Source organism: Drosophila biarmipes, chromosome 3L, assembly GCF_025231255.1.
Source record: "Drosophila biarmipes strain raj3 chromosome 3L, RU_DBia_V1.1, whole genome shotgun sequence".
NCBI classification, from domain to species: domain Eukaryota; kingdom Metazoa; phylum Arthropoda; class Insecta; order Diptera; family Drosophilidae; genus Drosophila; species Drosophila biarmipes.
This window is the reverse complement of record NC_066613.1, coordinates 24,732,561-24,759,563: the sequence shown is the minus strand read 5'-3', so window position 1 is coordinate 24,759,563 and position 27,003 is coordinate 24,732,561. Positions and strand designations below refer to the sequence as shown.

Here is a 27,003-nt window from a genome sequence, read left to right as displayed (position 1 = left end):
AGTGCTGGCAGGGATGTGCGGTCGAATAATGGCCTCGGCAGACGTCTTTCGGTATCTGCTCGTCCTGGCAAAACCAAACCACAGCAATTATTGCTTTGCTATTGCTTGTGGATCAATTTAAATTGTGGGGTTCAATAACAGAATGCCTTCGCTGCGGCTTGCCAAGACCGCCAAGCCCACTCCAGCCCGCCACTCCGCCTGTCTTTGATTAATATGTATGTTAAATATAAATACATTATCATGAAAAATGACTCGGGGCTGTGACTGGCCACGCGGCGTATGCGCAATATGTTACACAAGGAAAACATCAAACGCAGCCTGGTGTTTACTCTACTCGATTTGTCATAAATTACCCGGATTCATGTTGATTTTTCGAGCGACCTTGTAACCAATATCGCTGTTCGCATTTAATTGAATACACCCCGGACAGAAGAGGGCCTTGAAATCGGAGATGGAATCGCGTTTAATTAGTACTTCATCAGAACGAATTAGCCCAATTTGCCATTTCACTTTCGCTCTGTAGAAAGTTTAAACCAATTTGGCAGACCATATGAAAAATGCATCAATTCGGATCGCAATCAAATTAATGAATATAAGTGCTGAATATTTCATAAATAATAAAGGAGAAAAGGGGCAAGCTGGTTGGGCGGATTGTGTGCGATTGTGGGGATTAAATATTTGTCTGTCTGCTGGCTTGACATTTGACCTTCTGGCCACACAGCTTTGTTAAGTGCTGCAAGAGCATTTGCATTCGTAATAGAGAATGATATGCTTTTTTACGATGACATTTAAAATATATCTTTTGGTATGTACTGGTATTTATTGCGTGGTGTACAGGTTTTTATTTACAACAGGTTAGTTGATTTAGGGTTTTTAGCATTTCAGTTATGGCAGCTCTAATAGCTGTATGCTCCTGTTTTTGTACAAGTTTTAGCAGATATGGAAATCAATAAAAAATCACAGACAATTGCCTTAATTGATGTTTATTTTATTGTTGTAGATACACTACTTCATTTCGAGGGATTTTATTTAAATATATTTTTCTCTGTGCCCTGAATATCCCTATAAACAGTTAAGAATCTCTTTTATTTTGATTGAAGAGGCATTTTTATGTGGTGAGCTGCTTTTCTGGCATTTTCCTCCGTGTATCCCCGAGCACTTGCAATGCAATTTACAGGACTCCGCCTTTGCTGTGGTGCCGTGCAGGGAATGTCGGAATGGAAATGGTATTGGGATCCGGAGGAGACAGCTGAAGGCGCCGGGGAAATGGGTTTCCACTTTCCACCGCACCGCAGACAGACAGCTGCGACAGCCGAGACACATGTTATGTGTGCGGCGATAAGTAAGCACAACAACTGTTGTACGACAGTGCGAGTAATAACAATAATGACAGCATACGCCCCAGTCATGGATATCGATGGTAGACATGATTATGCATAATGCCACGAACAACGAGCTATAACAAATGGCTTGAATTCGGAATACAGGTTGCCTGGGTTGTCCTCGGCAGAAAATTTATTTTGTGCTCTTTTGCATATTTATGACAATTTATTTAGTTTGCGCTCATATTTTTAATTGACTTTGCCAACGGCCCACGAGGTCGTCCTTCCAAGGACGCGTTGAAGGCAGGCTGCTGGGGCCAATGAAGGCCAGGACGACATTGAATTCGCATTAGATGCGCTGCAAAAGTTCATGGGGCCGTTGAGCTGCTTTCACGGCTTGTTTAGTTGGCCGACAGTTCGACATTGACATTGACATTGGTACATCCTTCATGCATGTGCTGAATAATTAACTGGCAATATGCTCGGGCACAAAGGCCGGGCCTTGACAGCCAGTCAGCTTAACCTTTGCCCTGCTCACTTTGGGCCAGCTCTTAATTACGCAATGAATGCCTAGCACTTTATATTATTTTGCGCAATTTCTTACCCCAAAATATATATCCTATCTGGGGCTACACTCATCAAATTGCTTCATTTAGGTTAAGAAAATAATAGAAAACCTCAAAAGGACGCCTGAAAGTATGCGATAAAAAGGTATAATTCTGCAAAAATGTGTTGCACACTTTTGGGCACTTTTCTTTTTTTTGGAAAATTTATGATTAGCCTAATCAACTCTTTGACAAGTTGTGTCGTGGGGAAAAAAAAAAAAAAAAAAAAAAAAAAAAAAAAAAAAAAAAAAAAAAAAAAAAAAAAAAAAAACAAAGTGCGTGCTTACGCGTTATTATTTTGTTATCTATTCTTCGTGTGCTAATAATAGCACAGATCATAAAAATTCGGACGCTGTCTAGCGCAGTGTCGGCAGTGGGACAACAACAACAACATAAGTGTAGTGCGACAAGACTGCATTTGTGCCCGCTAGGGCACCGCTGTTCCCCTCACACTGCGCGCAGCCGTACAAGAGGGGCAATAAAAGCAGTGATTGACTTACATTCGACTTTGCATAAAATCGAGAGAAATGGCAAATACCAGAGAAACAATGCTTCTGGGCGAAGCTCTGAGAAAAGCCGTCATGGACGAGGTGATTCCAGGAGAGTTAACCCTGGCAAAAAATCTGGCCACTAGCGGCAAGCTTAACTCATATGGTATAGCAGTATCAAGCAGTAATGCAGCCTGTATCACCAGTACTCTGACAACAACTCACAGTCCAATATATACCAACACTACATCATCACCCAGCATATGCAGTGGCATGTGCTCAACGCCTATGCCTCCTAAAGCATTAAGCACTTCTATAGACTTCCCCCCTCTACCGGATTCACCCAGATGGCAAAAAATCCAGAGCCAGAAGAGGAAGGGGTCATCGAACTCACCAATAAGTCAACGAAAACGTGCCGATATTAGAAATTTAGAACCCAGTGACCCTGTGTCAGCAAACAGGTTCGAAACACTATCAGTTGATGACGATGAGATGGACTGCAATAGTGTGGACGAACCATCGACTAGCGCTGCAGCAGCGGCTTACCGTTCTCACACCGCTTCTAAGGCTAAAGACAGCAATGCACATAACAAGAACGCAAACGTACAAAGTAAAACTGATTCATCTACGGTAAAATCTGCTTCTACTGGTAGTCCAAAACCACCACCAATCGTTCTTATGGACGTGACAAACGTGAACGAACTTCTTATCGCTATCGAGGAAGTTACAAATCTTGAAAATGTTGAAATCAAATCCTCTGTGGGCTCCACTCACAGAATCTACACCAAAGACGCAAACACCTACAGGGCTGTAGTACGACAACTAAGTTCCCTGAAAATTGAATTCCATTGCTATCAATTGAAAGACGAGAAACCATTCAGAGTTGTTGTGCGAGGATTACACCATTCACAGCTCCATCATAAAATCAAAGAGGAATTACTCAGACAGGGGCATAAAGTTCTATCAATATATAACCCAAAAAGCAACAAGAGCGGTGAACAGATGAACCTCTTCTTCATTAATGTAGAAAAGAATCTAAATAACAAAGATATACTCCAACTACGATCTCTATGTCGCCAACGCGTCCGTTTTGAAGTAGCCAGAAAAGCACAAGACATAGTGCAATGTCGGAGATGCCAATCGTTTGGTCATACTGCAAGATATTGCTACAGACCTTTTATCTGTGTCTCTTGCGGTGACTACCATAAATCATCAGATTGTCCCAGAAGCAAAGAAGCACCAGCAACTTGCACTCACTGTGGTGAAAATCACCCAGCTAACTTCCGTGGCTGCAAATCCTATCAAAAATTGCTCAAAATGAACGAAAATGTACAGAAAACCCCAAAAGTGAGCATAAACAATAACTCTACACCCAAACATTATGAAAATGGAGTTTCTTATGCTCAAATAGCCAGAAATGCAAATCCAATCACGGAAAAACAAAACAAACGACCAGGAAACCTAACAAATAGGCTACAGGACGCCATTCAACAGCAACATCACTACGGTGCAAAAAATCATGCGCACTTTTTCCCAGATGTGTCACAACAGCAAAATGCACAAGAATCTAAACTAGAAATGGCAGTTGCATCGCTCTCAAAAGCTATCGAGGGTCTATACGCCATGCAAGCCCAGATGCTGAAGATGCTGGTTGCAATTAACGCGCAACTTACACAATGTCCCAAATAAAAATTCTCACCTGGAACACGCGAGGTGCTGCCGGCAAAATGACGGAAATCGGCCACCTTGCGGAGAGAGAGAATATTGACATTCTCCTTCTCACTGAAACGAAGACATCCAACCTTCAACTATTTGGATATGAAGTCTACACTTCAAATCTACCTGACGGCAGCCACAGGGGTGGAGCTGCAATCCTGGTTAACAAAAAGATCAATCACTTTCCCATCGAGCCAATCGTCCATGCTAAAGTCCAAATCGTGGGTGCCAGAATCCAAACATGTATAGGACAAATATTCATCGGATCAATCTATTGCCCTCCGAACTTCAGCTGGACTCAATCAGAATTTGATGACATATTCGCTAACTTCAACTTCCCAAGATCATTTATCAGCGGAGACTGGAACGCCAAACATCCATGGTGGGGTTCTGCGATCACCTGTCACCGAGGTAACTTACTTGCCGCAAGCGCCATCTCAATTAACGCCAACATCCTGGCGACTGGAGCACCAACATACTATCCAAGCGCAGTAAATCGAAGACCATCCTGTTTAGACTTTGCAATTTATCGCAACATTCCACACGACAAGCTAAGCATCAGAGACAGCTGGGACCTTGAATCGGACCACCTATCTCTCATCACTACATTAAAAACAGAAGCCATACAATGCACTCAACGTAGACAACTTCTTAGCAAACACACAAATGTAGCTGTTTTCAAGGAAGAACTATGTAGATCGATACGCCTTAACATTGAGCTCAACTCTGCTGCTGAGATTGACGACGCTGTAGACCTCTTCACTACCAACGTGACAAATGCGGCGAGGAGTGCAAACGTGTACACTGCAAACAATCATGGCAGAGCCCTCATACGCCACTCGAATAGAATTGACCCAAACATTGCAGAGATTCTAGTCCGTAAGAGAGCACTGAGAAGACGTTATATTCGAACGCACAGTCCTGAGGATAAAGCTCAATGGCATAGATGCGCCAGAGAGCTTCACGTTGCCATGGCTGAATTGAAAAATGCGCAATTCGAACATATGCTGACCAATATGGACTATTCTAATGATTCCATTTTTAATATGTGGTCCTTTACCAAAAAAGTAAAAAGAATGCCACAGAAAGTTACGCCTCTGAAGAACAGCAATGGTAACTGGTGTCGCTCCTTAGAAGAGCAAGTACAAACATTTGCGGAACACCTTGGCGACAGATTCACTGCGTTTAATTTCGCATCCGAGGAGGATATCAACAGAATAAACGAAATACTACAGCGCCCTTTCCAGATGTCACCTCCAATAAGACATATCCGTCTGGAAGAAGTCTCAAACATGATACGTACCCTCAAAAGTCGAAAGGCGCCAGGTCATGACCTAATAAGCAACGCAGTACTTAAAATCCTTCCCAAGAGAGCACTATTACTTATCACATTGATATTCAATGCGATACTTAGAGTGCAATACTTTCCCAAAAAATGGAAGAGTGCTAGAATCAGTATGATTCTAAAGCCAGGGAAACCGGAACAGGATCCATGCTCCTACCGGCCTATCAGCCTCCTGCCCTCTTTATCGAAGGTAATGGAAAGGCTGATAGCTTCCCGACTTATAATACACCTAGAAGACAATGATACTATCCCAATGCACCAATTCGGATTCAGAGCCGGCCACAGTACGATTGAGCAATTGCACCGTGTAGTCAATCACATCCTGAAGGCCTACGACAATAAAGAATACTGCAACGGCATCTTTCTTGACATACAACAGGCATTTGATAGAGTTTGGATCCCGGGACTACTAGCCAAAGTCAAAACAGCGCTGCCAGCCAACCTGTTTGAGCTCATCAGATCGTTTCTCACAAACAGAGATTTTTGCGTCCAGTCCAGAGACGCAATCTCTGCAAATGTTGCCATTACAGCTGGCGTTCCCCAAGGAAGCGTCTTAGGACCGCTACTGTACTCCATCTTTACAGCAGACATCCCCAAGCCAAGCTATGAAGAAATGACCTACGACAACAGCAAAATGCTGCTGGCCAGCTTCGCTGACGACGTCTGCTTTCTCAGCTCCTCGAACAGTGAGACCGAGTCTTCACAAACGCTGCAAACCTACCTCAACGAATTCGAGAAATGGGCCACGGCGAACAATATCAAAATCAACGAAAGCAAATGCGTAAACGTTTGCTTTACGTTACGCCGAAAAACAACTCCGGTGGTCCACATTAATAATGTGGACATAGAGCAAGCGACTAAGGCGAAATACCTAGGCCTCACACTGGACAAACGCCTAACCTTCCGAGAACATATTGCCAGAGTCGTCAAAATGTGCAACCTAAAGCGGAACCAATTATTCTGGATGCTAAACAAGAAAAGCAAATTATCTCTAAGATGCAAGCGGCACATTTATCAACAAATCATCGCACCAACTTGGAGATATGGAATCCAAATTTGGGGAGTGGCGGCTGCGTCCCACCGAAAACGTTTCCAAACCGTCCAGAACAAAACATTAAGACAAATCACTGGCTGTGAGTGGTTCGTTAGCGGCCAAACGCTTCACAATGACCTAAACCTGAGTCTTGTTGAAGACCAAATATCGTTCTTCTCAAGCAGGTACAACGACCGTCTAACTGCCCACCGTAATCGTCTAGCCCGGAGATTACAGGGGGCTATCCCAATTCGCAGGCTCAAAAGAAGACATTTTGGGCTGCTCCTAAGAGACTAATATGAATATATTATTTACTTGAAACTAGTCGTAATTTGAGCTACTCCTATATACCAAGTTGAAAACTAATTATAATTTATAATTAAGAGATTATTTACTTAAGAAAACATTTAGGTTAAAGGCTTTAATTAGATCTGTTCCTGGATTATATTAAATAAAGATGTTAATTAAATAAAAAAAAAAAATATGATTAGCCTGAAAAAAATTACCAAAATCAGCTTTTCTAAACGTTATTTTTACAATCGCGCCATCATAGCTCTTGTTTTATGAGTGTATCTGTCTCGTTTTGCAAGCACTTGCTGAAAATAATTATAATTATTTTTTATTGCCAGCGGCATTCGCCGCCTTGTGGTTAATTAATTGCGGTCACTTTGCTCTCTGGCTCCCAGTCTGCCGAAATCTTTACGGTCGTGCCATCGCTTAACGGCCATTATCCTTTTTTCTGGTTTGTCGGGGTTTTGTGTTATTACGAGGTTCGAGGATTTTATACCCCAAGCTTTTTTGTCTTCTCCGCTCCGTTTGATTTAATTTTCCATGCCAGCCGTGCGTTATTAATATAAAGTTTTTGCAGCGAATAAATCAAGAGATGCGTAGAAATGATGTCTTATAAGGATATTAAGTAGCATTTCCCTGCTTTTACGACAATTGCGCACTGTCGCCGCCCTTAAATTCGGATGAGACTGTGTTGAATTTCACGCATTCCTAATGAGTTTGCCACGTTGGCGCGACATCATAAATGCGTCGCCTCCCCTGCCCCGCCTCCTTCTTCAGTGGAAAGGGGCGTGGCAAAGTTGCGTGTTGTCATGCGAGGAAATAGTCGTCGAGCTGCACATTTTACAAAGCGTTAATGAGTGCTAGGCGAGCTGCAGCTCGTGGGTCTTGGGCCCATATCCATATCAAGTTGATTCGGCCCGAGCTTTATTGCTATGCACGGAGAAATATGCTAGTTTGGATTTAAACATTATTTTATATAATAGAGCTTTAACAATAAAAATTAAATAATTTATAGCTCAACCAATTCTAATGTACAAAGTACAATAAAGTTGTTACAGAAATCGCTATAGCAGTGTGTGAGGTTACTTATACAACAATAAATATATTATATTATTTAAAAATTATAGGCTAAATGGGATGTATAGAAAGGAAAAGTTACTAGTAACATTTCCTCCCTCCTCTGTAATGCCTGATGTGCACACGGCGTATGCGTAATTTCCCCAATAGGAAACAGGGCGAATGCGTAATATTTGCTAAGCACTCGCCAGTCGTTTGATGTTCGATTGTGGCCCAGTGCATTTGGGCGATGGCTTTCCGTTGTCCAATAAGTCCCCAACCAGGCTTTGTGTAATCATATCTGGAGGAGAAATCAAACGCATTTCGGATGGAACAATATTGCTGCCATAATCCAATGGCCCAAATCGGGGCACGCAACTTCTGGCACTGCTGTGAAGTGCATGTCCTAGTTTCAGTTTCAGTTTCTGTTTGTGCTGCCAGTCCATAATCAAATAAGCCCACACACAAAGCCCAGCCAATTCCCTTGGGGACAAGGCAAAGAGAAAGAGCCGGAGACCAAGAGCAAATAAAATTTTCTAATAAATAATTTATGAAACAATAAGCCACAATACCAGCAAATTGAGTGTAAAACCCGAGGACCCAACACAATGCCAGGTCATTAGTTGGTGGCAACAGTTGGCCAAAAACAGAGCTCGCAACTGAGAACAATGCGTGCAGCAGACAATTTCATTTGTTGAGTGAAAACACTTTGATTCGATTTCAATTAAGATGAAAGTCGGCAGATACAGTCGACAGGATAGGGAGGAGGACGTGTCAACAGTTTTGTGGCCAGACCGCAGAACGACGGTCCTTGAGAGCAAATCGAGGCATGCGTCTGCTGAAGGGCTCTCGCTTAGGCTTTTGCTTTGATTAAACGTCAAGTTGCAAGTATCGCCGTGTGCGACCGCAAAGCGAGTGCCACTTGAGGCACATGAACCATGCCCTCCCCTGCCACGCCCCCAAACGCCCCTGGTTACGCCCCCTACTCCCACTCCCACTCCCGGCCATTTGAATAATTGAGTTTGGCAGCAGTTTAAACGATTGCCAGCCTTTGTTTGCACTCCGCCTGCGAAGAGCTCAACGTTTTATTTCATTTCGCCACGTACGTGTTCTGCATCTCGAAAATCCTGGGGAAATTGCAAAGGGAAATGGCCCTGTCAATGGGCGTGGGCCATGCTGCCCGAATCGAACCCAGATTCGGATTCGGATTCACAATCAGAATCACAGGCAGCAATCTGTTCGGTCAGCCCACGACAACAGAGCTTCGCGCTCGTCTTCTGTTTATTTCCAGCAATTAAACCTTTCCAAGGATTTTCAAGGAAGCAGGAAACACGGCGGCAAGATCGCGTAGCAGCCACGTAAGCCCGTCGCTGTCAATTAGCCAGCCATGGCGTTGACATCCAGTCTCCAGTCCGTTTGCCACTAGGATGTTGGCCTCCGGACGTCCCGATGTCCTGATGGCCGGATGACCAGGAGCAAACAGGCCGCGGTCGCAGGTTCATTAAAAATCCTGTTTGGCCTACAATGTCGGCTGCCACGGCGGCACTGAACGAAAATCTTCTTACTGAGTACCAAAAAGAAATTATTGAAGTCGGGATAACTTTTTTTAAGCAAATGAAAGCTCCAAGATCTTTATTTTTCTGAATTTTATTTAGCTAATATACATTTTATTTTATTATACCATTATTATATTATACCTTACCTACAAAAGTGTACTTTAATCTTTATATTATTAAATTAAATCTATGTTCGAGCTTGCAACCCCTTAAATAAAATAAAATCGTATGCACAAAATCGATTTCATTCAAATTAAACTTTATTAATTTCGTTGTTGAGTGAGATAGTTGAAAGTTTGGAATGCCAAGAATGTATATCCAAATTCAGCTCGCACGTGTCATTGGATTGTCCTGTCGCTCGTTGAAAGTTCCTCCACTCTGCTCTATAAAGTTATCCCCTCAAAAACTTTCGCTTGTTCGCCATCGCAAATTAATTTTGCCCCAAGATCGATAAACTATGATTCTTCATAGTTTCGAGTGACACACGCACACGGTTTTTGTGCAGGCACCTCAAGTAGATGCAAGATGGAGTGGGTAACTCGGCACTCGTCTTATGCCAGGGTCCTGGTCCTTGGCAACGGAATCCTGCCCAGGCAGGACAACCCAGCACGGAGTGTGTTAACAAGCCGAGCAACAGGACAAAAAAGGGGCAACAAGGGAGGACACTGGGCTTGTAATCTGCAGACTCGCCGGGGAAATCCCCCATCGCTTGGCTTTGTTGACAACGCTTCATTCATGCCATTCATGAGGTCGGTTTCCCAGCCCTCGACTGCCGGCGATTCTGGTGATTCTGGCGACTCTGGCGAGGACCCCTGCTGTCCGGTTTATTTATGAACTGCGCTGCGATTTCTCAACTGCAATTGGACCTGCTGCTGCTCTTGGCTCTGCTATATATGCCTTTTTTTATGCGGCCCGTTCAAAAGCTGTTGCGCTTCATTTGGCTGAGGAATTGTTCTTGCCGCACTTTTTCCTCCATTTATTTCGGACTGGCCTGCACTTAATTTGTGTCCCATGCACGTTCCGGCATAACAATTCACTTTGACACCCTGGGTGACGTTCGACGCAATAAATCGCCGGACATTGAAAGTTTGCCGCACTGCCCACACACCACACACGGAGAATCGGAGAAAAGTTTCAAAAATTCCAACTAGGCATACACAGCAAAATAGTCTTCAAAAGTACTCAAAAAATATTGATTTATTTAAAAAGTCTACTTAATTTCGACGATTTAAACATACCCACGTTTAAAATGCTAAAAGGTTTTTAAAAACTTTCTACGCCTCAGTACTAAATAAATTGATTTGTAATATTTTAAACCTTTTTTTCCAGTGCAGTAACCTCTATTTTATATTCGAGCGTTTCAATTTCGATTTGGTTCGGTTACGGCCCGGTTTTTTTGTTTTGTTTTCGCCCAGCTTTGTTTGCCTGTGCGTGACAATTGCGATGTCCTTGGGCGCCGGGTCCTGGCCAGGATCTAAGCGTGTGGGTGATAAATCTTGTTGGACTTTATTTAATGCATGTATTACTGCCAGCCGAACACACAAACTCACTCCGCTCACACACTGACCTTTAATGCTAATGGCAATCTGATCAGTTTCATTAGCATGCACAGGCCGAAGGAGGAAGGACGAAGGGAGGCTCTTCGCCCGGGAAGGTTCCTTTTTGGCACAGGCCCCACGGCCCATGCCCAGAGCCCGATTCGGAAACTCATTCTCCCAATTTCGCGCTAATTAACTGGGTGCCAACTACAGCCGACCAAGTTGGCTGGAACTTTGCCAGCATCCTGCTGCTCGTCCTTTCGTCCTGTTGATTTCGCGTGCGAGTGTGTGTGCTCATGTGATTTCATGCTTGTTACCAACACCAACAACGTTGCCAGCGGAAAGTTACAATTTATGAGCACATCCTTGCGCGCTAAGCTTGTGTAAGCACGAGGGCCTGTCGTCGCCGTTTCCCGCCCATCGCAGCGCTTTTCCACCCGGTTTTCCGAGACCCCTCCCCCGCGAACAAACACTGCTAACACTTTGCCTTACATCTTCCTCTGAAAATCAACTCGTCCTGATTTCGCCGCGCGGAATGCATGTCCTGTCGCTGGCATTTTGACAGCTTCAAGCGGCAACTAATTTTCATTTTTCCCCAAATACAATTTGGAAACTTCGTCCGCTCATTTGGCAAGTCGGGAATTTCATTGGGCGTAAGCACATTCCCCATGTCGAATGACTTTCTATATCAACTTTTCCAATGCTCGCACAATGGTCGAATAAAAATAAAAATAAAAAAAGGGACAGACCAACTGCATTCTGGGCCAATGACTTGCCCAAAAGTTGGCAACTTCAAACTTGATCGGCATCCGTCTGCTTTCAATCCGTTGTCCCGGCAACATCAATGGGAATTGGGAATTGCAAACTGGGAACTGGGAACTGGGATTGCAAATGCCATATTCCTATATAACCCCATACATCCCCGGAACGATGCAGCTCTAATCGAGCGGATAGCTCGACAATTGAATTGCTATGTGGGTCATTTCATTTAATAATTCCATTCCCAGGCAAACAGCAGAGCCAGGCTCTCAGTTCCCCCTCTATTTGCAGTACAGTAAACCCGGCTGCAGTGAATGCCCGATAAGCTGGCCAAAGCATTGTGATTGCACCGCTTGTTGGCGATGGTCTCCAGCAGCTTATCAGTCAGCCAGAGAGCTTAGCAAAGCAGCCAAACAGTCGAGGAACAGCAAATAGATACGCATTGTTTGAAGCCAATTTAAAAGATTTATTTTAAAATGGAAAGGATTTACACATTTAGAACCATCTATTTAAACGTAGAATTTTTAAATTAGGAATCTAACATATCTTTTAGATCCATATATCAGAATTTTGCTTAGACCATGCTGCTTTTGGTAGTTATAAGTACCCAAAAAAACAGTAGAATTGATATAATTAATATCTTTAATAAATTACCAACTATTGTAATAACTATAACCGTGCTCTGCTGATGTCTCCTCTAAGTGAACCTGCTTTACAAGAACCTTAAGTACTTAAGTACTTAAGCTCTAGCTAAGCTTGGGTCTGGGCTAAAATGACTTATTGAAAATCAGTTTCGGGCGTTAACTTAAAGGTTTCGTTGGCTAAGTGGGTTACTGAACAGGGCCAACTGGTTATTATACAGGTCACAAAGGAAAAGGGACTTTTGCATGCCGGGCGACACATTATTTCCGCCTTATAAACTTTTGCGCTCGACTTTTCACCACTTTCACCAGTAAGCGTGTGTGCGAGAGTCGGTGCTGTGGGGGTGGGGGACTAGAAAACCCAAAACACTGTTGATGGTTATCGTAGGGAAATTTATGGGGCCCAGCTAAGTACGGTGTAAGCCGGGCGGACCATTACACGTCCGTGAGCTTGAGCACTTTAAGCACCGCGTGCAACTTTCTCCCACTGCCAAATGACTAATTATAATTTTCCGCCTCTTTTTCGGTGTACTTTTCCATGTTTTCCACGCCGCCAAGGAGGAGCAGCTGCAGCCGGCGGCAATAATAATAACGCTTGTGAGTTATGGCCAAAGTTAATTAAAAGCCAAGAGCGGAACTAGAGCTGCACATAAATCAATCCCGGATCGAGAGAACTCGGGCGCAACATGTAGAATGCCGCTGGAATGCCAATATCCCCATGTCAATGCCTATTTACATGGCCAATGAAAAATGGCCATCAGCGGAGGGAATAATACACAATACATGGCCCAGAAGTGGAGCGAAAACAAACCAAATCGAAATGACTTAAAGCGGCTTACCTGCGAGCAGAACAAAGCAAACATTACGTATACGCAACGTCCAACACGGCGGATGCATGATTAATTGCACTTTAAATACACACGCAAAGCGAACGGAAAACCCATTCTCAGTCAAGGAAAAAAACAGAGGTAAAAAAGCCGTCAAAATGTTGCCAACAAATGTGATGTCGTTCATGAAGAAGGTAAGTAACACTTCGATTTTCAATGAATATATATAAATCACGGGGCAGCCCGCCCTTATTGTCACCGGCAGAAGCTCGTAATTTATGCTTAATTTCATTTTCATTCGCCAGTTGTGATTCTTTAATTACTTCCCGATGATAATGAGCGGCAAATGAAATGCAATAAAATGCGAATTCTTAATTCATTCGCCCGCTGCCTGACCAAGAAGTGCATACACTTGAATGTGAATCACTGAGAACTTTAACAATTAAAGGAAAATCCCTAATAATACTGATTTATGTGGTGGATAATTGTTTTCTTTCCCCCTCTCCGTACCCCTACAACAATAGCAAATATTATGCTGGCATTATTACAGCCGAGAACTGCATACATTAAGCAGCTGCAGGTTTAAGTTGGCTCATCGTTTAAGGCCTTTTCAAACAGGCTTCAAAAACAAACGCCCGGCGGAAGGGCAAACAAAACTTTTTAATTAAAAAGCCCTTTAAATGCTTTGCCCGCCTGACTGGGTTTTCCCTTTTGTTTATGAGCCCGAAAAATATCAAAAGTACACAAAAAACAAAAACGCAAACGGGCTGCCGGCAATCGAAGTGGTTCAATTATCCTGCCGAGCACCTGCCTTCGCCCTGGTGTCCCTTTTTGTAATGCGGAAATGGTTTTCGGCATTGGGTGGAAAAGAAAGAATAAAATTATACATGGGCGTGTGAAGCCAAAAATAACACAGAGAAAGAAAGGGAGAAAAGGCAAGGCCTTGGAAGAGTGTAAATTCCTGGGAAATTCCTGTTCGGCACAAAATTCTTTGCAAAGTTAATAAAAACCAAGTTGGAAATTAAGGGCCGTGGGGAAGGGCCGGCTGACAAGCAAATGCCAGCCAACTAAATGCTGAAGATTTTTGTGTTTTCGCCAAGTTTGATTAGGCCAAATGAAGCACGAAATCAAAGCGGTCCAACTTGTTCAAGGACTCGGGGACCCATCTCAAGACAATGATGAGCCGTTGACGGTCTGTTAGCAAGTCTGTTGGCGAAAAGGATTTAAGAAACTTTTTCTATTTGCCATTCAAATGCCTAACAACCTAAGCAGACGGGGTATTTCGGAATTTAGCGACAAATGCGAAGGGACCGCAGGACATCAAAGGATACTTCTCGGGGATGCTGGGGCAAAAATGGAAACTGAAGGTCCTGGCAGCTGCACGACCTCCTGCAGTTTATTTGCAGCAATTTCCTTAATAGTCTTGCCGCCGTAAAGTAAAGTTCCCTGGCAACTGGCGCACTCGGCTCGTTACACATTTGCTTGCGGCTGCCGTCTGGCTGTGGACACATCCTGACCATCCTCTTGGCCCTGGCATCCTGACCATCCCAGCCCAGCCATTCCGTCCTGACCACACGTGTCCCAGTCGGTCGACCGTTGTCTGTGTGCTGCACTTTATTGTGCCCGGGTGCAGGCCATGAGCAGCAACAGGCAACTTGCAACAGGCGACTCGGAGCCTTGGGCACGTGCCCGTCCCAGAAACTACTTATTACACAGGGAGAAAACAGGGTAACATGGTGTAACATGCCCAGCTTCGGTAATCCCATTACATTATGTAAGTTGTGTGGAAAAAAAGGTTGAAAACTCCATTACTCAACAGGAAAGCATTTACGTAGTGCAAAACAAGATCAAACCTATAAAAATGTTGTCTGTAGCTCACAAGAAACTAAATTATTTAAGCTTAGTACCCATAAAGTATGAGAAAAACAATAGCATGGGATGAAGAAAATATTTAAAGTAGAGCAAATGTTTCAAATTACAAGAACTTAAGTCACAGGTGGTAGGGGTTAATTACATATTTTCTCACTAATTAAGTGGCACAAGTCGTTTAACATTATTAAAGACTGTAAGAAAATATACAAAATGCTTCTGACACCTAAAAAAATCTACAAGCTTACTGCTTTCTTTGTACTCTTTTTTATTGTTGTCTTCACATTTACAAGTTATGTGAATGATAAAAAAAAGGTTTAGTTTCCAAAGTGAAATTTATTTATAAACATCCCTTGCCAATTAAAATGGGAAACAGATAAGATAAGGCTATCTGGTACTTGAAAAACTAATATAATGAACAATAAATAAACATTTATTAATTAATTATTCCCCTCAGTGGATTCGCCAAGGATATTCCCCGCCGTGTCCTTGCTTTTTCCGTAAAACACTCTTTATAAACTTGTGCACAAGTTTTAAGTGGCAAAGTATTTGCTCGCTGCCTTCATTTCAGTTGCTATTGATTTCCATTCCGGCTGCTAGGATGTCTGTCCTGCCGGAATGCAAACGCATTCATTCATGGCAGAAAAGGCGCAACTTTCTCCCTGCTGGCGACCGACTTTCTCCTCGTTTCTTCTCAGCAATGACTGCTGTTTTATGTAGCATACTTTGCGGCCATAAAGGGCGCACATATTGCGCCATGCCATATTATTGTTGTGGCGGAGAAAAGCGAGTGGAAAAGCGAGGGAAAACGAGGGAAAAACTCACACAGGCGGCAGCGGCAGCTCTTAAACGTCAACACGTAATTTTCGGCACTAAACATGAAACTATTTGCGGCTTCGGGCCATAAGACCCAGACGCCAGCCGAGCAAAAAATCATAATAAATGACAAAATTAACACGGCAATAATTGTGTGAGGAGGAGCCGAGAGCGTGAGGAATGCCGAGTAGTTTACCCTGGCGCAAGAAAAATGGCGTCAGACACCTGAGCACATAAATTAAGTGGGGTTTTTGGGAGCTAGGTTGGTGGTATAGAGCTGCCCTACGTAGGATCCCCGAACAAACAACTATACATTACACTAAGATTTCATGGCCTGCGCCGCGCCAAAAGTTGGCAGGGAAAATGAAAGGAGCAAAGCGGCAAAGGAGAAGCCCATAAATCCGCAGCATGAATATTACCGGGCCGACATCAAATGACATCATCAAAAATGTAGCCCAGGCTGAGCACAAAGCGGCCATAATCTGACACTAGATGCCGCTTAGTTCCTGCCAGAGTTGGATCTGGGGACCTAGTCCCCTAAAACCCCTGGTCTTAACCCCCCCAAAGCCCTGCCTCCTCCCCCAGAGAGGTAGGCCACCGAAAACGCTGCAGCCGAAAGCACTTAGCGTAATTTGCGCTGTGCGAACGAGAGAGCTGCACTATATGGGCCTTAATGCATAGGAAAAAATATTCTAATCCTTGGCAAAACCTCTTCCAGATGTTAGATTAAATATTAAACAGACCTTTGCGTATTAAGGAAACCCATTAGTTGGGCATGGCATATTTTTAGTAAGTCCGGCCATTTGGAAACAATATTTCAAAGATCTTTTCAAATTATTATCAATGAAAATATCTATCAGATATTTTATGAGAAATTACAATCTACATTCCATTCCATATAGTTACAAATGTTTTATACCATTAAAAGCTTTATAAATTGAAATATATTTCACTGTAAATGATCCGCATCTTTTTCTTCTGGAAAATAATAAACAGTAGCTCTAGACCAGCTAGAGATTTTATTTTCTCTGTAGTCAACTGTGCTGGGCCGTGTGTTCCGGTTTCGTTGACGCTTTGGCAAATAGAAAATTTCCACTTCATAAAATGCTGACAGAGCAGGGCAGCACTTATGTTTTCGGGGCTCGGCTGGTCGGCCAGTCGCCTCCAATTGTTATTCTTGTGTCTGGAAAACACAGAAGTACACACACAGACAGCTAAGCCCGGTGAATCCCCCTCCGCACAGTCGGTGTGCATTAAAAAGAATGACGGCAATTTTTGAAAGCCTCTCCGGCTGCTGGATTCCGCCTTTGGTCCTCCGTTGTTTAATCAAAAATTACTTGCCACACTTTACGATTTCTTGGCAATTTGTTGCGCTTGAGACGCCTCCGGCAGAATCCAGAGAAAAATCAAATAAAACGCACCGCGTTACTTTCACCTGCGTGCCCGTGATGACTGGGCAAAAAAAAACAGAAAATCTGAGAAACATCAGGGTAATAACCTGGCTCACAGGGAAACCTGCTCGCTGGCAGGGAATTTGATGGTAATATTCGTCTAGTTTAGTTAAGCTAAGGGGTGTGAAAGTGATTTCTCATCTTGGACTTTAAAAAAGGGCGTATTACAAACAAAAAAAATGTATAGCGTTTAAATCTAAACTGAAAGTTCTGTCAAAAAATGAATTTTTCTAAGGTTTTTTTGCTGAAAGTTCGGCAAACGGGGACTAACATGTATAAATCGAACTGTTTTGGACTGCTGGAGACCTAGGCTAAAAAACCCTATCGATTTCTGACTGATTTTACAACCTTTAAAATTCTTCAATTTTTTGAATTTTTTGAAAGGGGTCACCTCGCAAATTTTGAAAAAAATGGGTCAAAAATATTTTTTTTAAGTATAAACGCAAATTTATAGAGGATGGCTTTACGAGTTCAGCAAGGTATTATACTCCATAATCAGGCTAAAATTGATCGAGAAATCATGATCAGAACTTTACTAATTTAGAGAAAATATTTAAGAAACATATAATTTAAAAGCTTTTAACTCGAACCGAAACTCAGACTTTTAGCTAATGAAAGCGGGTAACTTGGTGAAGTAATACACGTCCCATAATCTCAACGTTTTACGCTCATGGTCAGCCAGGAGCCGAATAAAGATTTACAGCTGCCGCAAATCAAGCCCACGCCTCGATACGCCAATGCTTAGCCACGTTTACTTAGCCCCTGAATGTGTAGCATAGTGACCCCTGCCCTCTCACCTTTTCCGCTTTTCCTCTTCTATTTCCCGCAGATGGTGGCCACCGACGAGCAGGCCAGCGAACGGCAGCAGCATGCAGCGGACTCGGGGGGCGGGGCCTCCCAAACGGGGGCCCTGAACAAGATGAAGGCTACGATTTCCTCCTCGCTGCTCACCGTCACAGACAAAGGTAAGTATTTGAGTACACACATGTGTGCTTCTGTGGGGTTATCCTGCCGGTTATCCTTGCCGTAAGTGCATGCGAATTTATGGCATGAATTTTCATAGAAGTACCCCCGTAAAGCTGCTTGCTAAACTTTGTGCAAACTCGGTGTGTGTGCTTGTGTTCTTTCTCTGCCAGTTTACTTGCTCACGTAAGTTTCAGCAATGAGCATTCGGCGGCTAACGGTGCGTATACGCAATATTTGCTGCTCACGCTCGTTTGCATCGCATATTGAATAATGTAAGGGGTCAGTGCTTTGCTGCAGTGCCAAGTCATCGGCATTCACACTGTCATTGTTATGAAGCTCCATAAACGCTGAACGAAGGTCTATAAAATCCGTGACTTCTGTTTCAGCATCAGCTCACAGCCCTGTTCAAAAGAATAATGTTTTTGTAATACCTCATAAACAAAAAGCAAATTGATATATAGAGTATATTCTATTTTCTTTAAAAGCTCATTATGTTATTATGTATGTAAAGACCTGTTAAAAATAATAATGATCTTTAGAGGAATTGTATTTTTTTCACCTCACAGAGGTTACCAATAGCGGTTGCTGTATAGAAAATGTTTATACTAACTTTAAACTTAAACTTAACGAACAAATATACATACAAATCAAAAATATTAATTATATTTTTTATACTTTAAAAAGCCTATTAAGTCACAGTCCACACAATTGCAGATCCTTTTTTTTTTGGTAATCCATAACTAATTCCCAAACCAAAAATAAAAATTTTGTTTTTTTTTTATTTTTCCCTTTCTCTGCGAAAATATCAAGAAACTTATTAAGTCACTATTATCTTGAGCCCTGCTGTATTTATTTAGTAGCAGTTGCAGAAGCAGCGGGTAACATGAGAATGTTGTGTTGACTCTTGTGTTATTTTTATCACATTTTAGTTGGCCACCAGCTAAGCGAAAGCTGTGGCTTGTTGATTTTATGGCCAAGCCATTCGATTTATTGGAACGAAATGAAATCTTATTCCACGATGTTTATTTAGCCGGGTCGTAAAAGAGCGGGACAGATTTGCGCACATAATTTGGGCAAATATTTTGGCACTCGTGTCCCTCTTCTTGGGAACAATTCCCCAAAGGATGCAGCTGCAGCTGCTGAAGGGCTCTCAAGCCAGTTGGCGATTCGCCAGATTTTTGTGGCCAACCACAGTGAAGGGCTGACACATAATTTAAAAGCAGAAAAACTTACAAAATCCTTTAATAGTTTCGCAGTTCTTTTATCTTACCTGCCACCCAAGTGTTCCCTTGAGCTGGTGAAATCGCTTTTTGAAACAAAAAAAGCAAAAACAAGTAGAGGGAAAAGGTTTTTCCTCGCTGGCTTTCCCCGGCATTGTTTTATATTTGCTTTGCCACTTTTACGGCTGAAAATGTCAAGCATGAGTTGCCGAAAGGTGAAAAAGCACAAGGTGCAACTGTGCGTATGAGCAATGCAGGTGCACAACAAAAGCCCGTCTTTGTCCTTGTCTCCCGACTGTGACTAATGCACCGCGACTTTTTCCGGGCCGCATAAAACTTTTCGCTATTTTCTCAAGGGTGCAATATATATAAAACACACACGTATAAAGCATGTATAATCATATAAATGTGTGCCAGTCCGGGGAAAAGGCTTCAGTTTGCCAGGTTTCTCCATAGCAGAAAAAAAAACCCTCTCGGAATGAAAAATCAAATGTTGCATAAGTGATTTTATGTAATTTAGTAGAGTGCCTCAGACCCGCAGGCAAGCTCATAACTTATAGAATCCTTCAACCGTGTATTATCTACATTTCCTCCTGTTTCTTATCATAATATTTGCCTGCTTAAACGTATTAAAATTAATTATTAACATTTCCTTTTAAACTCAATTCTTATATTTTTATTTCCTTCACATATTGATTTATAATATTATTAACGTAATGTTAACCAGTAATATTTGGCAGTATCTACCAAACGAAAATAATCAAATTTAGCTGCCATTTACACAACTTCCTTTCGGCCATCACTTTTAATGGGCAACGAAGCCTGACGGAAATTTCCGTTTTACCCGATTATTATTTTATTTATTGGATTTGCCTGCCTGTCGCTCGGGCAATTAGAACACCCAACAAATTATGTGCGCTGACAACAAATTAAGCATAGAATTACACACACACACTGCATTCGGGTCAGTGCAAAGTCCATGCAATCAGCGGAAAATCAACAAGTTTCCAGGGGGGTTGGTTGGTTGCCTCAGTAATTGATTACATAACCCCATGCATTGCCCGTTGTCTCTTTGCCCAGTTAATAAAATGTCGCCACGCCCCTCGTTGGTGCCGACGGATGCGGACACCAGCGGCAGTTACGGCTCGCCCAGCTATCAAAGCCAGCAGCAGCAGCAGCAGCAGGACTCCGGCAGCAGTCTGAATAACAACAATAATAACAGCAGCAGCGGCACGGGCGCCGGCGGAGCGGGCGGGGCGGCCAACAAGCAGGAGCCAGGACGAAGGGCCGGAGCCTGCAGGGTGTGCCTGAAGTCCTTCAAGCCGGACGACTACCACAAGACGTGCTTCGAGTGCCAGCAGCGAGTGTGCGAGGACTGCGCCAGCTACAGCAAGCTGGACGAGCACGAGGATGCGGTAAGTCGGGGAGAGCATACGGCGCGGTGTGGGATGGGCTGGCCGGGATGCAGGATGCAGGATGCGGGATGCAGGATGCACCTTCCAGGCCACTAGGCAATGCGCCATGGTCGCGTGGTCTGCGCGGCAGAAATAAACTCTGGCCGCAGCGGCACTTCATTAATAAGAAAGTAGTTGGGGCACCGAGCACTGGGGGAAAATATTTCTAAACCTGGAAATAGCCTTTCGAAATGGAAATAACTTCTATAACATATTCAAGGGCAGAAAACTCTATACAGAAGGTGTATAACTAGCTTTGAGAAACACGCTTTACCTTGATACATTTTTAAAGCTTTACCAATCCTAAACAGTGGTAAAAATAATATTTATTCCCAAAATAAATAAAAGAGAGTAATTTTTCGGCTTACTATTTCATTACATCCTAAATTTAAACTAATTTTAACTTTTTGAATACAAAATTAACTTAAATATAACTAAGAAACAAACTAAATCTATATGTACCTATCTGAATATTTTTTAAAGTTTTACATATCTGTAAAGCCTATAGGCTTTATTTATTGATTTTTACTCTGCTTACAATCCAATTAATTGTGATATATGATTATACTGTCAGTTGTGATTTAAAAACCCAGCATCTTTTTTCAGCCTTGTACAGTTTTAAACTCGATTTCGCAAACAAAGCGCGAGTTTACCATTTTCCCCCCTGATAATGACTGCGTGGGTGGTGGTCACTGAATGGGGAAAGGAAGGGAATGGGTCAGTGCACATAAATTAGATTACAGGCCGTGGCGAAAAGGGGTTCGGTGACAATGGCCAACAGGGCTTAACTGCGGCCTATTCATCGCGGGACATTAACAAGATAAAGGCCGAATTAACGAGATTAAACGGCATCCCCCGGCTGTTCGGGGAGTTCGGTTGCACTCCTGTCTATAGGATGTCCTGCTTCGCCCCTCCCCTCCCCCATCGCAACCTATCAACACTTGCCGCATAATGATCATTGATAACCACACCGTGCAACATTGTCTTCACCCGAACTTGTGGTAATTTGTCAAGAAGCCACGCCAACGCCCTGAACATAAAATTTAACGTTTGTCTGTCAACCTGGCCACTTTGGCTAATTGAAATTGATGTTCATGGGCGTTGACTACAGCACACAACAGGCCCACAGCCACAGGCCCAGCCCCGGCCCCGGCCCCGGCCCACAGCCTGTTATATACCCGCCCAGTGTAATTATGGGTCTGCCAATGGAGGAGGAGCAGGAGTTGGGTCCTCAATTGTGATCCCATCCCTGGACATTTGGAGGCTTCGCTGCTGAATGCTGAAATAATCATTTAGAGCGTACCACACTGGGCACTAACCAGGCATTCGATTGTTCATGAACTCCAGTTATGGCCAGAGCCAAATGGGAATTTGATTTCAGTCACTTGGAGAAATGCATATAGCGTTTATACCTCAAAGCAAAACTTACCAGGAAGCTAGTGATGATGTTCTTTTGTTTTTAATTGTGGAAAACTAAATTGAAGTATAGACTTGCCATGCCACAATCGAAGTTCACGTTGTTTCTTCATTAACTTCAGTCAGTACAGAAGCACAGAAATCTTTTCAGAACAACTTAGGTAATTTAAAGTTTGAGGGCAGGCTTTGAATTATTTCAAATTAAATTTTAAGCCTTCTAATGAAATTATTTTTATTATAAATTTTTATATAATTATAATTAAATTCAATATACCAAATCCATATGATTAAATCTCGAGACATCGTTGTTATAATCTCCTCAATTTTGATGGCATACTGACGCACAAGAATTCCAGATCTATACCCGTTCGTGCTGATTATTTTGAAACGTTGTATGGCTTATTTTCAGCTTCATGCTCGACTTCTTGCTTAGCGTTAAGCCCTCACATCAAAATCGATTTCCGCCCGCCTTTGCATACGCGATGAACGCAAAATAAATCTTAAATTTTCATGAGCTTGCAGCGTGCTTGGCTGCTCTTCGCTGACGTTGCTGTGGCAGCGAGGAAATAACTTTTCAGTCGATTTCTCGATGGGATCATGAACTGGCAGCCACACTGCCGCAGCAGCATGTAATTACAAAGCACGCAACTGGGGAGCGCAGAGGCAATAAACCAGAGCCGGGCTCTAGTTGCAGCTGCTGCGTACAGTGCAGGCCATGTGCATAGCTGCACGGAGAAAAATAGTGGGATTAACTTTACATTTTTTAATATTTTCAAAAGCTTACCATCTACCTTAACGGCAATAAAATTTTAATGAAATCAAAACAAAGAACAAATAAGTAAAGGTTATGAAACTACCTTTAAAGCTGTGTAAAAGTGTGCACACTTAAAAGTCCGTAAAAGTATGCTATTAATAGCACCACATCAGCATTATCCACAAAAAATTATTTTTATAAATAATATAGCATACTTTTAGGCATTAAAAATACTTGAAATAAAACCTGATCTAGCTTAGACCCCTATACACATTTTTTTATTTTCCTTTCAGGCAACTATTTAACAAAACTTTTTCCGTGCACCAACTTAATTACAATGGCGGCAGCTTCCGCCAGGTCGGGCATTGAATATGGGTGGCAAAAAGGGGTGGAAATAGGAGAAGCGGGCAGGGAGGACGAAAAGGACGTGGGTGACACACATGACGATTGAAGCCGCTGGGCAAAATGAATCAGCAGCCAGGTGGAAATGTAACGAGCATTGTGCGGGCGTGCCGCGGAAAAAGGAAGTGGAAAATGCAGCGAGGCGGGTTTTGGGGGTGGAGGGGGGTAGGGCGGCTGATGCAGGCGCACCTGTGTCCCCCATTTTCCGCCTCTGTGGGCGTGGAGGTCCTGCGTGGAGGTCCTGCCCTGGAAATAGAATTTTTCTGCAAAAGTGCGCGACGCCTCGCGGGGGGGCGAAAAGTTTTGTTCCGAAAGTAATTAATATTTATTTTCGCTGCCCAGCATAATGGGTTTTCTTGGGCTTTTGCCGGCCACTAATAAATATTAGCGGACCCTGTTGCGCGGCCACAAATAGATTCCAGCGTTAATCTGGAAATTTTTAATTAACGCTGCGTATACTTGATGACGCGTTGCCACAGCAATGGAAATTGATTTTCCCCTTTCTCTATTCCCTGCCGATTTCCCAGACTATGTGGCGCTGCAGCGTGTGCCGACGGAAAATGGCCTCGCGGGTGTGCATTCCGCAGGACTCGACGGATTCCATGCTGGACGTCCCCGTGCTGGAGGCACTGCAGCGGCGCCACTCGGACGCCAAGCTGGGCAGCAGCACGCAAACGCTGGCGCCCAGCAATGGAGCCGCCCTTGCCCCGCCGAGAAGTCCCGAGCTGCGCCGCCACTCGGACGTTTCGCCAGCCTCGCTCAAGGAGTTGGAGCGGGTAAGTGGTCGTTGGATTTTGTTAAAAAATATTATATTTCTCCATTAACAAAAATCCCTTCTTATTTTAGCAAATGAAAGGTGGCCGCAGCATGGCGCCCAGTCGCTCCAACAGTCCGCCGAGAGGCGAGGGCCCGGATGGGCAACCGCCCTTCGGTGCGCCCCTGTCGCGCATGCAGTCGCGAAGGGGATCGCGGGTGGCGCGGCAGCACAGCTACGATGACGACATGAAGACCGGACCCGTGGGCGGCAGCATGGGCGGCGGTGGACCGGCGTTGGGCTTGGGGGCGGATGGAGCGGGCCTCGGCATTCCGGCTATGCCGCGCAGGTATGAGGGTTTTTCTTTTTTGGGGTGGTGGTCGAGGGGCCAATCGAATTAAGCCCCTACCTTTCCGACCCACAGGAAGTCCGCCTACGATGTGTTTGCCCCCGGGCTGACGCAGGGAGGCGCCACGCCCGCCACGCAGCTGCAGAGGTCGCCGGGCGAGGGCGGCATCATGCCGCCCATCCAGCTGCCCGGATCCAGGAGACCCTCGTTCCGGGTGCCACATCCCTCGGAGGACATCCAGAACGACGACTCGCCGGGCTCGCCGGATAAGGAAAGCCCCGTCCTGACCGTCGACGATGACCGACGGATGCGGCGACGCGGTTCACAGTTGTAAGTGTTAACTTTTATAGGGGTTGAAATGCTTCAGGGGTCTTTAAAGTTGGGATTAAATATTTAGGCATTTTTCAAACTATTCCGAACCAAGAAATGAATGTATATGTAGACCCTAAAAGCTCAACAATCAAAGTGTGGGATACGACTTTCTAAAATTTAAGAAATGAATAGGTTTTTATTTATTGGTATACAAAATTATCGGAGTTACAAAAGTCTTTAAATATTATAAAAATAATCTTATAACATTATATTTCAACTTTGTATAACACCTAATTTCATCCCATTCCACAGACCCGACATAGCGATGCTGCAGAATCGCGGTGCTCTGCCGGCGGTGCCGCCATCCTCGATTCCGCCGCCCATGGCCTCGTTCACGGGCCCCAATCTAGAGGATTTGGAGGCGCCGCGGCGGCAAACATCAATGGACGGCGAGGCCATACGGATCGTAATACACGACGTGGATTCGGGGCCGATTTGTGCATCTAAGCGGCGCATCATTCTGCGCCGGGATCCAACGGACAAGGCGCACCGCAGTGAGTTTGCAGCTTAGAGACTAAGACACGAGGCACTGAAGCCCCGGGACTTGGATTAATGTCTGCCCGAGATTGGGTGAATTTGTGCGTGGGTGTGCACTGGGAGAAACGATCTCTGCAGATACAGAACTAATAGAATATTTCCTATACCACGTTTTTAGATCGAGAAGGAGATAATGAAACTTTTTTTTCTTAAATCTTTTATAAAGCTAACTAAAAGTGTGTAATAATATTTTTGAATCTCGATGTATTCGTTTACTGCCTACTTTAAGGCAACTTACATATTTCACTGCATACTTTTAAACACCTTTAAAATAATTTCCAACTCCTTTGTTACCAATGCAATTGAAAAGCGAAAACTTGATTTTTTCTGTGTGTAAAGGAGATTGAGGTCGATTTGCGTGTCCGCTCCATCCGGCTCCGGTTGCTCGGTTGTCCTGCCCTTGGAACCGCACCGGAAATGGGCAAGTAAACAGGACTCATTACAACGTTTGGTTATGCTAATTCGACAGAGCAGCGCCCTCCATCCTGCGATGAAGTCGGCTGTGGGTATTTGTGGGCACGGTACCTTAATTCCCCCAGCAAAGTGCAGGAGCTTCGGTTACCGGTGGGTGGGACAGCAGGGATAATGTGGTTTGGTTCCCCGTGGGCCTTAATGAAACCCAAAGCGGAAGCAGACTGGTAGCAGATTAAGCAACTGAGCGGATTTCATCGACATAAAGGCACCGAGTTCCCAGTACCCAGCTCCCAGCTCCCAGTTTCCAGTTCCCAGTTGCACCAGCAAGGACACCCCAACATTTAGCTGCTCGGCATTGTTGGCCAATGTCATTTGGGTGGTATATGGGGTTTTTTGCTGTATGTGTGTGTACGTGTTCGTCCGTGTGGGCCAGGGTTTTCATTCGCTCGCTTTGTTTCCCACTTCCTGTGGATGTATTTTAATTATATGCATTTTTGTTGCATACCTCAAGGGGCCAGTCGGCCAGGATAGCAGGCCAAATGAATTTTTAATTATCGACAGCGGACTTGGAGCATGAAAATCAATACGAAAGGGAACGTGAGCGTAGTGGGCATTAGAATTCAAAGGCAATTTAAATGGGGAATTTCTCTATTCTCGAAAAAAAAGGGAAATCGAACAGAGGGTATGGAGAACTTTACGCCTTGTTGGCCATAAATAATAATGCCCCGAATGTTTGGCATATGCATGCATGCATGGCCAGCTCTTTCGGCCAGCTCATGAACACATGCCAGTCGAATGCAGTAAAAAGTGGCCAACATCCTGGCCAGTTTCCATTTGCCTAGCTGGCTGGGAGGAGTGGAGAGAGGGCCAGTCGCCTTCTCGACACTTAGATGCACGCTCGACAAGGGCAAAGCCAAATTTCAGATTTCAAAAGACTGGCAGAAGACTGGTAACTAGAAAACCAGGGGTTGGGGGCTGCAGACTCGAGTTGGAAGTGAAAACTTAGGAGAATAGCACAGCTCGAAATGGAAATTGATTGCCAGTTTCTCGGA

General features: G+C 43.9%; 1 protein-coding gene across 3 annotated transcripts in view; it reads left to right on the top strand.

The window, feature by feature from the left end:
* Window positions 1-27,003, top strand: part of LOC108034847 (regulating synaptic membrane exocytosis protein 2) — a 66,907-nt gene that overhangs the window by 16,007 nt on the left and 23,897 nt on the right. For all 3 annotated transcript variants that reach the window (XM_017109980.3, XM_017109979.3, XM_017109981.3), the window contains 7 exons: window positions 12,909-13,371; window positions 18,143-18,278; window positions 20,580-20,914; window positions 24,053-24,301; window positions 24,372-24,628; window positions 24,704-24,958; window positions 25,253-25,494. In XM_017109980.3, coding sequence (XP_016965469.1) covers window positions 13,246-13,371; window positions 18,143-18,278; window positions 20,580-20,914; window positions 24,053-24,301; window positions 24,372-24,628; window positions 24,704-24,958; window positions 25,253-25,494 — 1,600 coding nt within the window. In that variant the 5' untranslated portion in view covers window positions 12,909-13,245. The remainder of the gene's footprint in view (window positions 1-12,908; window positions 13,372-18,142; window positions 18,279-20,579; window positions 20,915-24,052; window positions 24,302-24,371; window positions 24,629-24,703; window positions 24,959-25,252; window positions 25,495-27,003) is intronic.